This window comes from Triticum dicoccoides, chromosome 5A (genome assembly GCF_002162155.2).
Source record: "Triticum dicoccoides isolate Atlit2015 ecotype Zavitan chromosome 5A, WEW_v2.0, whole genome shotgun sequence".
NCBI lineage: Eukaryota > Viridiplantae > Streptophyta > Magnoliopsida > Poales > Poaceae > Triticum > Triticum dicoccoides.
In genome coordinates, this window is record NC_041388.1 from 623853574 (window position 1) to 623864958 (window position 11385).

At 46.0% G+C, this 11385-nt stretch overlaps 2 protein-coding genes across 2 annotated transcripts; both read left to right on the forward strand.

Moving 5' to 3' along the window:
• Positions 1-1614: 1614 nt before the first annotated feature.
• On the forward strand, positions 1615-2226 carry LOC119298145 (putative ripening-related protein 4). Its single transcript, XM_037575652.1, has one exon. It carries the CDS (start codon positions 1615-1617, stop codon positions 2224-2226), a length of 612 nt encoding a protein of 203 aa, XP_037431549.1.
• A 3595-nt stretch (positions 2227-5821) lies between these two features.
• On the forward strand, positions 5822-6433 carry LOC119296729 (putative ripening-related protein 4). The gene is made up of 2 exons (XM_037574824.1): positions 5822-5901; positions 5956-6433. Exons 1-2 carry the CDS (start codon positions 5822-5824, stop codon positions 6431-6433), a joined length of 558 nt encoding a protein of 185 aa, XP_037430721.1.
• The last annotated feature ends 4952 nt before the right edge of the window (positions 6434-11385 follow it).

The following is an 11385-nucleotide window of genomic DNA, read 5'->3' on the forward strand; positions in this document are numbered from 1 at the left end:
GTATTTGCCCGGTTTAGGTACAATATGAAATGAAATTGAGAAATACATCAATTTTTAGTTCAACAAGACCTTGCATATATGACTGAGTACCCACACACACTAGCATATGTGATGTTATGCAGGTCATAGACATATATTTCACTATTTATGCACAAAAACATTGAATTCTTCGGGCGGTAAAACACGATGATTTCTGACTTGTTCCAAGAACCGGTTCTTTCAGCGCCTCCTAGAAAGAAACACCGGTATTGAGAAAAAAGAGAACCCTAAACGATGTGGAGGGAGCTAATGAAATTAAAGAGTGCTTTGTGTACCACGAAACAACAAATTGCAAGGGAATTAGATACAAAGGTAAACTCTAGTGAGTTACATTTGTAATAATTTAATCTGATAGTGTATTACTATGATGTTGCCGAGCTACACCTTAATCTTGGCGGATTACATCCCATATATAATATAAGAAATTGGAAACGTATGTCACTCATACGGATAGTCTAAACTAGTTAGTTAGTTGCACTACTTTCCCGTCAATTTCATTCACTCGGATGTTGACAAATGACTATTAATGGAAGCTCCATGCCAAAATTCCATTCACTGAAACAAAGAAGGTGGCTGTAAAAATATTTGTTGCACACCCAAATGTTACAAGCCCGAAGATTGCAGAACACCAACCATCTGTTGGTTGCAAAACCGAAGAAAGAGACTGAGTTAGTGCGAAAGAAAGTCAAGTTTATTGTAAAAGAAACATCCAAACTTTTATGACTTAATATTATTATTAATATTATTAATTTCTATGTGAGGTGTATATATACACCCAGGAACTAAAGGGTATTTCCCACTGGGGCATGATCTATCATATTTGATGTTTTTTACACGTTACATACTTATATTTATACCTAATAAAATAGAATTCAAAATTCATTTGAATTTTTTGGGCGGTTTAAAATCGAGATTTCCGAGTTTTTCCAAAACCGATTCTTCCGGTGCCTCCCAAAAATAACACCTGGTACGGAGAAGGGCGTGGAAGGTAGCTACTAGAATAACTAAGCGCTTTGAGTAACACCAAATAGAAAATTACTAGCAAAATTAGGTACAAGGTTAGTCACAAGTGAGTTATATTTGTAACAATTCAATCTGTCTTTATGTTATTTTGATGTTACCGAGCTAGACCATAATCTTGGCGGCTTCCATCCCCCAGATATAATACAAGTAGAAAATGTACATTACTCCTGATCTAGATAGTCTCAACTAATTAGTTACACTACTTCACTCTGCATGTCATTCACTCGGATGTTCACGTTCACGCATGTCTCCACCTCGACTCTTGATGGAAGCTCCATGCCAAAACTTCATTCACTAAAATAAAGAAGAGACGGCTGTTTAAAAGTATATGTTGCACACCCAAATGTTACAAGCCCGAAGGTTGCAGAACATCAACCATCTCTGGGTTACAAAAGCGAAGAAATGAGACTGAATTAGCGTACCCAGTTACATGAGCAGTTGATGTTCCTAGGGGCTTGGGCCCTATATAAAGAACATGGATCAACCAATATATCCTCACAAACGCACAAGCACAAATTGCAGATTTGCAAGCAACGTGAGTACGTCACAGACATGGCTAATTTGAAGAAGCTACTAGCTATGTTTGCTCTCATGATGTTCCTATCACACCTCCGCGTCCATGGCGTCTCCGTGTCCGTGGGCAGCAGCGCGAACGTTACTACAGACACAAGCCACCGTCGTGGCAGGTGCCACATCAGTGGCTTCCTGCATGGCAAATCTGGCGACTGCAACAGGGATCACGGCTCGGTCTGCTGTAAAGACGGTCACCGCTACCCGCAATTCAGGTGCTCGCCCTCGGTGTCGGCCGACACGCCGGCGATCCTAACTCTGAACAGCTTCGCACGAGGTGGAGACGGTGGCGGCAAATCGTTCTGCGACAACCGCTTCCACAAGGACACCGAGCTGGTGGTGGCGCTGCCCACGGGGTGGCTGCGCTTGGACGGCAAGCGTAGGTGCAACAAGATGATCCGCATCAACGGGAACGCACGTGCCGTGCTGGCCAAGGTCGTCGACGAGTGCGACTCGGTGTATGGCTGCGACGCCGAGCACAACTTCGAGCCACTGTGCCCATACAACGACGTAGACGCGTCACCGGCCGTGTGGAAGGCGCTGGGGCTCAAGGAGGAGATTGGAGTTTTCAAGATCACTTGGTCTGATGTGTGAGCTATGCCATGAAGACCTTGCATTAAGCTATGTACACGGAGACATGCGGAAGCATAGATATGTGCGTTCTTCTCTTGGTGGTGGAGTGGCTGCTAATTAAAATAAGCTACCACTCGCTTGTATTTGATATTTTCTCAACTTTATGTATTTGTCCTGTTTTGATGCTATATTTACCATTCAGATGTATACGATATTTTCCATGATTTATGTATCTAATTACCCTGTTTCAGTGCTATATATACATATATGTATTATTTATGTGTATTTAATATTTTTTGAGATTTATGTATTTGCCCAGTTTAGGTACAATATGAAATGAAATTGACAAATACATCAATTTTTAGTTCAATAAGACCTTGCATATATGACTGAGTACCCACACACAAACTAGCATATGTGATGTTATGCAGGTCATAGACATATATTTCACTATTTATGCACAAAAACATTGAATTCTTCGGGCGGTAAAACTTGATGATTTCTGAGTTGTTCCAAGAACCGGTTCTTTCAGCGCCTCCTGGAAAGAAACACCGGTATTGAGAAAAATGAGAACCCTAAACGATGTGGAGGGAGCTGATGAAATTAAAGAGTGCTTTGAGTACCATGAAACAACAAATTGCAAGGGAATTAGATACAAAGGTAAACTCTAGTGAGTTACATTTGTAATAATTTAATCCAATGGTGTATTACTTTGATGTTGCTGAGCTACACCTTAATCTTGGCGGATTACATCCCATATATAATATAAGAAATTTGGAAACGTATGTCACTTATACGGATAGTCTATACTAGTTAGTTAGTTGCACTACTTTCCCGTCAATTTCATTCACTCGGATGTTGACAAATGACTATTAATGGAAGCTCCATGCCAAAATTCCATTCACTGAAACAAAGAAGGTGGCTGTTTAAAAATATTTGTTGCACACCCAAATGTTACAAGCCCGAAGGTTGCAGAACACCAACCATCTGTTGGTTGCAAAACCGAAGAAAGAGACTGAACTAGTGCAAAAGAAAGTCAGGTTTATTGTAAAAGAAACATCCAAACTTTTGTGACTTAATATTATTATTAATATTATTAATTTCTATGTGAGGTGTATATATACACCCAGGAACTAAAGGGTATTTCCCACCGAGGCATGATCTATCATATTTGATGTTTTTTACAGGTTACATACTTATATTTATACCTAATAAAATAGAACTCAAAATTCATTTGAATTTTTTGGGCGGTTTAAAATCGAGATTTCTGAGTTTTTCCAAAAACCGATTCTTCCGGTGCCTCCCAAAAATAACACCTGGTATGGAGAAGGGCGTGGAAGGTAGCTGCTGGAATTACGAAGTGCTTTGAGTAACACCAAATAGACAATTACTAGCAAAATTAGATACAATGTTAATCATAAGTGAGTTATATTTGTAACAATTCAACATGTCTTTATGTTATTTTGATGTTACCGAGCTAGACCATAATCTTGGCGGCTTCCATCCCCCAGATATAATACAAGTAGGAAAGTACATTACTCGTGATCTAGATAGTCTCAACTAGTTAGTTACACTACTTCACTGTGCATGTCATTCACTCGAATGTTCACGCATGTCTCCACCTCGACTATTAATGGAAGCTCCATGCCAAAAGTCCATTCACTAAAATAAAGAAGAGACGATTGTTTAAAAGTATATGTTGCACGCCCAAATGTTACAAGCCCGAAGGTTGCAGAACATCAACCATCTCTGGGTTACAAAACCGAAGAAACGAGACTCGATTATCGTACCCAGTTACATGAGCAATTGATGTTCCTTGGGGCTTGGGCCCTTGATGTCTACTACACAACCTTCTTCTTGTAGACATTGTTGGGCCTTCAAGTGCAGAGGTTTGTAGGACAGTAGGAAATTTCCCTCAAGTGGATGACCTAATGATTATCAGTCCATGGGAGGCGTAAGATGAAGATGGTCTCTCTCAAACAACCCTGCAACCAAATAGCAAAGAGTCTTTTGTGTCCCCAACACATCCAATACAATGGTAAATTGTATAGGTGCATTAGTTCGGGAAAGAGATGGTGATACAAGTGCAATATGGAAGGTAGATATAGGTTTTTGTAATCTGAAAAATATAAAAACAGCAATGTAACTAATGATAAAATTGAGCGAAAATGATATTGCAATGCATTAAAACAAAGCCTAGGGTTCATACTTTCACTAGTGCAAGTTCTATCAACAATAATAACATAACTGGATCATATAATAATCCCTCAACATGCAACAAAGAGTCACTCCAAAGTCACTAATAGCGGAGAACAAAGGAAAAGATTATTGTAGGATACGAAACCACCTCAAAGTTATTCTTTCTGATCGATCTATTCAAGAGTCCGTAGTAAAATAACACGAAGCTATTCTTTACGTTCAATCTATCCTGGAGTTCGTACTAGAATAACACCTTAAGACACAAATCAACCAAAACCCTAATGTCACCTAGATACTACAATGTCACCTCAAGTATCCGCGGGTATGATTATACGATATGCATCACACAATCTCGGATTCATCTATTCAACCAATATAAAGAACTTCAAAGAGTGCCCCAAAGTTTTTACCGGAGAGTCAAGACGAAAACGTGTGCCAACCCCTATGCATAAGTTCACGAGGTCACGGAACTCGCAAGTTGATCACCAAAACATACATCAAGTGGATCACGTGATATCCCATTGTCACCACAGATAAACACATGGAAGACATACATCAAGTGTTCTCAATTCCTTAAAGACTCAATCCGATAAGATAACTTCAAAGGAAAAACTCAATCCATCACAAGGAGATAGAGGGGGAGAAACATCATAAGATCCAACTATAATAGCAAAGCTCGTGGTACATCAAGATCATGTCATATCAAGAACACGAGAGAGAGAGAGAGAGAGAGAGAGAGAGAGAGAGATCAAACACATAGCTACTGGTACATATCCTCACCCCCGAGGGTGAACTACTCCCTCCTCATCATGGAGAGCGTCGGGATGATGATGATGGCCACCGGTGATGGATCCACCCTCCGGCAGGGTGCCGAAACAGGGTCCTGATTGGTTTTGGGTGGCTACAGAAGCTTGCGGCGGCGAAACTCCCGATCTAGGTTATTTTCGAGGGTTTCTGTATTTATAGGAATTTTTGGCGTCGGTCTCACGTCAGGGGGGTCTCCGAGTCGTCCACAAGGGTGGAGGGCTCGCCCTCCTATCTCGTGGACGGCTCGGGACTCTTTTGTCCCAACTATTTTACTCCAGGGGCTTCTTTTGGTCCATAAAAAATCATCAAAATTGGCATGTCAATTGGACTCCGTTTGGTATTCTTTTTCTGTAAAACTCAAAAACAAGAAAAAAAATAGAAACTGACACTGGCTCTAGGTTAATAGGTTATTCTCAAAAATCATATAAAATAGCATATAAATGCATATAAAACACCCAAGGTTGATAATATAATAGCATGGAACAATCAAAATTATAGATACGTTAGAGACGTATCAGCCCTATATAAAGAACATGGATCAATCAATATATCCTCACAAACGCACAAGCACAAATTGCAGATTTGCATGCAACGTGAGTACCTCACAGACATGGCTAACTTGAAGAAGCTACTAGCTATGTTTGCTCTCGTGATGTTCATGTCACACCTCCGCATCCATGGCGTCTCCATGTCGGTGGGCAGCAGCGCGAACGTTACTATAGATACCAGCCACCGTCGCGGCAGGTGCCACATCAATGGCTTCCCGCATGGCAAATCCGGCGACTGCAACAGGGATCACGGGTCGGTCTGCTGTAAAGACGGTCACCGCTACACGCAATTCAGGTGCTCGCCCCCGGTGTCGGCCGACACGTCGGCGATCCTAACTCTGAACAGCTTCGCACGAGGTGGAGATGGCGGCGGCAAATCGTTTTGCGACAACCGCTTTCACAAGGGCACCGAGCTGGTGGTGGCGCTGTCCACGGGGTGGCTGCGCCTGGACGACAAGCACAGGTGCAACAAGATGATTCGCATCAACGAGAATGGGCGTGCCGTGCTAGCCAAGGTCGTCGAAGAGTGCGACTCGGCGTACTTCTGCGACGCCGAGCACAACTTCGAGCCACCGTGCCCATACAACGACGTAGACGCGTCACCAACCGTGTGGAAGGCGTTGGGGCTCAAGGAGGTGATTGGAGTGTTCAAGATCACTTGGTCTGATGTGTGAGCTATGCCATGAAGAGCCTGCATTAAGCTATGTACACGCATACATGCGGAAGCATAGATGTTTGCGTTGTTCTCTTGGTGGTGGAGTTGCTGCTAATTAAATTAAGCCACCGCTCGCTTGTATTTGATATTTTCTCAACTTTATATATGTGTCATGTTTCGGTGCTATATTTACTATTCGTTGTATACGACATTTTCCTTGATTTATGTATTTACCTTGTTTCCGTGTTATATGTGTTATTTACGTGTATTTACTATTTTTCTAGATTTATGCATTTGCCCAGTTTGGATACAATATGCATTTTTCATGTGTATTAGGGCATCTCCAACGCCGACCCGTAAATCTCCCGCAACCATTTTGACTGCGGAAGCCATCCAACGCGGCCCTATATCTGCCAGTGGAGCAGTCCGGACAAAATTTCTCCCACAAACAGGAGACAAAAGTGGGGGGGGGGGGGAGGTTGCGGGAGTCGAACCGATTCCAGGCCCGTTTCTGCCCACCTTGACCTCCCGCTTGGTTTTAGTTAGCGCCTCGCCAGTGCCCGACCGTAGCCACACTCGGCCCGCTCCACACCACTCCTCGCCATGGATCCTTCCACGGTCAAAGCTCTTTGTGCGGGGCTGACACCGGAGCATAAGAAGGCCATGGCGCCATTGCTGTCGACTGGCAGGCCGAGGGCAGCTAGAGGACGTGCAAATGGAGGACGCCTCCGATGATGAGCCAGTGACACTCTCCTCTTCCTCTGTGGCACCCTCCTCTTCCTCCACGGCACCCTCCTCCTCCCCTCCACTCTTGCCGGTGCATTGCACCCTGACCATCGGCGAGGCTCGTGCCCATTATAAGGACATGGTGCAGCGAAGCGGGAGGAGCAGTTCCGGGAGTCGCAGGCCAACTCCAACTACAACCACAACCTCCTCTAGAAGCATTTGCACGCGGAGGAGCAGGTGGTCGCCGGAAGGGTGGCCGTGTTGGACACGGACCTGGCAGAGCAAGAGGCGCTGCTCGAGTCCTACCGCTCCGCCTGCGAGATCCGCCTCGCTCGCTGGCGGTATCAGCAGCCGGTGGCGGAGGTAGCGGCCGCCGGCAAGTAGCGTGAGGACGATGCGGGCGAGGCGTTGTTCGGCCACACCGATGACGAGGAGGCCGCGCCCCACGACCACGAAGAAGCCGGCACATCCGCAAGCGTCACCGACAGCGAGGAAGAGTAGGCACTGAGATTGCCGCCGCACATTTCCCTAGAAGGCCACCGCTCCGCCTCTCCCGTCGACGCCAAACTTGGTGGGCTCAACATCTTTGGTCGATTAGTCGCTTGGCGGCGACGTGGAGGCGGACAACTTCAATTCCCGGGGCTCCGGAAGCGAAGCTGGAAAAGGCGAAGCTTCCGTTCTCTTGGTTCATGGCCGGAGACGGGGAACAGACACCAACTGTCGGGGGACTAATCCACGAGCACCTATGGGACCGGCGGACCGAGTCCCTTTCGGTTCGGCGGGGGCGAGGGTCGCACGAAGAGCGGATCGAGGTGAAGCACACGAGCAGTTTACCCAGGTTCGGGCCACACGGATGCGTAAAACCCTACTCCTGCTTTGTGGTTTGTATTGAGTTCTTGCTCGGGAGCGCAGAGTGCTACAGTACACCCCAGCAGCTAACGAGACCGAGCGTGAGTGTTCTCTTCCTCCCCCCTCCCCTCCTCTACGTTGCGCATGGGCCTCCTTTTATATGCTCAAGGGGTAAAAATGGAAAGGTGTTGCGGTTGGTACAGCTACCTGCTACAGTGTATCATACCTAACCCTGACGGCAAGGGACCAGGGCAGTAAATGCCCGTCTGCGTCGCCTAAATATAGTGCAAAAGGGACCGTCAGGGACGCTACCGCTCGCCACGATGGCAATCTTGTCAGTGCCGCTTGCCACCGCGCACCGCTGGCTGCACAGCCTCCCGCCACGTACGCCTGGAAGGGTCCCAGAGCGACACGTTGGTGGATGTGCTGGAGCGCGGGCACAGAGTGGTGGCTTGCCGCGGCAAGCGCCTTGCCGCGGTCGTCGTCTTGTCGCGTCCGGGAGCTTGTCGCTCACCGGGCCTTGCCGGGACGCGTGGCGCGTCGCGGCAAGTTCCTTGAGATGCCTTGGTTGGTCTTCCCGGCAAGCTCCTCTTGTCGGGGTCTTGTCTCCTTGGCTTGGATACTTTGTCCTTGAATGGCTCCAAAGGAACCACGGAGGACCTTGGCGGTCACCCGGCAAGCCTTGCCGCGGGATGCTGCGACTGCCCGTGCACAAGTTCGGGATACTAGGGTACCCCTACTCTAGTACACCGACACCAACGATCATTTAGATTAGCCCGCCTAGGACCGGTTTCATGTATTTGTAATGAAATTCGTCATGTTTATATGAAAGCTGACATGTCTATATAAAATCAGGCCGTGATTATATGAAATCCGCACTTGTTTGAACAAATTTCGTCCGGTTGGTTTGAGTTGTTGTGAAAATGTATGCCGCTAGCGTTAGATGGCTACCTCCCGCATCCATGTCTTTGAACTGGTCCCTTTTCCACGGACGAATGCAAGAGGTTTTTTACAGGTTGCCATTGAAAATGCCCTTAGCTCCCAAAAATGTGTGTACTATTTATATATTTCCCTTGAACTTGTGCACGGGAAGACCATCTGTTTTTACTTGTATCAAAGGTCAATCGGTCACTACTATAACTAGAAGAATGCTCGTACGTTGTAACGGGGCCACATTAACTTTAAGAGTTCAATATTATTAATCATGTTAATATTACATTTAATATTGTCATACATATCAAGTGACATTGACGATTTTTTTACCATCAAATCCTCACACACACACACTCTCTCCCTCCCTCTTTCTCACTCTCTCTCCCCCTCTCCCCCCTCTCTCTCTCTCTAACACACACACACCTCCATCTTATTGGGTACGGGATGTAGAGGTTAATTGTTTCCTTTGTTTGGAGATTGATTACCATCCATGAGTTAAGCTGGGTACTAAAGAAGAATCTGATTGTGATACATGAATTGATTGTTGCCGTGTACATTTGGTTTTGGTATTTGAAGATTGATTACCATCCGTTAGTTGGGTTACCAAAGAAGAAATCAATCACGAGGGCGGTCCATCCTCTGCACAAAAACTTCGACCGAATCATCATTTTATTAGTGCTCATATTGTAATCAGTAAAATCAAAACCTTTTATACTTCAACAAATAGAAGCAAGCCAATGTTTGGATCCATTGGTGACCGTGCTCCATACATTTGCATCAACATATGTACTTCTATATTGTAGATTCTGTTGATAAGGTTTTATGCAGAGATCAAATATACAGTCAGTGATGAGGTTTTATGCATGAACAAAAGAAATACCTAGATCCTAAAAAAGCCTGATTTCTCTAGAAGAAATATTCCATATATTTATAAGATAGAATATTTCACTACTTAGATGGCATGAGTAATCTCTCATATATATAATAAATAGATTCAGTATATAAAGAGAGTTTGGGGAATTTCTCAGTAAACCAAACAGGGTACGAAGAAGATGAAAGCGGCCAGGAAGGGAGTGAGATTTTAGGCTCTACGGTTAAATCAATTCTTACTACTCCATCCAGTAGTTCCCTGTGTAGCACGTTGACACCCAAATGCAACCTATGCAACAAAAATTAGACCAACTCTGGGTATGGCCAATTGAACAACCCACAAACTCCATGACTCACTCAGCCGGAAAGTCAGGATACGAGGACGAACAATCAACTATACAAGCAAAAGGGGAGAAGAAATCATACATAAGAAGGTTGCTGTGGTAGATCCGGTGTGCAGGTGTTGTCCACCTTGGCCGACCTCATCCCACCGGCGGCTGCGCCTCTGGCCATGGTCTTGCGTCTAAGCAGCTGCACACCATTCCCAAGAGACGAACAGAGAGGAAAGAGATGGAACAGGTTCAGGTGGTCATGGCCCGGATTTACCGGACGACCACTTGTGGATTTGGCTCGCCTTCCCCATGTCCCGTGCAGGCGGCCACAACCGAGGCCGAGGGTCCTCTCCTGTCGGCCGTGGATGCCATGGCGGCCATGGCGCATGAGCTCCACATCGGAGCAGCGGCGAAGGGTGATGGCGGCGGCATGCAAGCGGGGTGATGGCGACGGCGTGCGAGCGAACTGGTGGCAGCGGTGGCTGCGATCTCGGAGGCTGGCGGAGGAGCAAGATGTTGGGCGGAGGAGGGCTCCACGATGGCGGCGGCGGCGTGATCGACAATCACGATCTAGGGGTTTGAACCGCCCTGCACTGAGCTATGGCACATACCTCCAGGTCCAGAATGAAGGCGGCAGCGGCCCCTCTCGGACCTCGACGGCGGCGATTGCAGACCTCGGTGGTGGCACCGCGATGGGACCCGCGATGGCGGCTGGGACGTGCTTGAGGATGCACATAGCTAATAGATCGACGGGGCCTGGATCCCGTTGGCGTGCGGTGCGATGGGGGCTGTTCCCTGGTTTTTTTTCGCGCTATGTGGGAGGGGATATCGATCCTCGTGGTGTGGTGGTGCCAGGGGACGAAAGAAAACCGACGAAAAAAATCCAATGAAAACAACAGGCAAAAGTGGAAGGTGGGACAAAAAAAATCATAATAAGTGAGACGAAAATTAACTGATAAAAACCACCACTGAGACATTAGGAGTAAAGAAAAGAAAAGACCAACTACGTCTACGTGTTATTTTTACGGAGGTAACTTATGAGCTAAGAGGAAAGGAAAAGGTGAAAATAGAGATTTGCCACATCTATAGAACCGTCCTTACGGAAAGGATCAAAGGATGTTACGGGCTGCCATGGCCCAACTAAAATCACGGAGTGGGGTCAATTAAAATCAAGGAGGAAAGTATTTATGGTGGAGAGGGGGACATTCCTCCTGTAGAATCAACCCATAGCAGTATTTTCGCAAGTGTAGTATTATTGCTG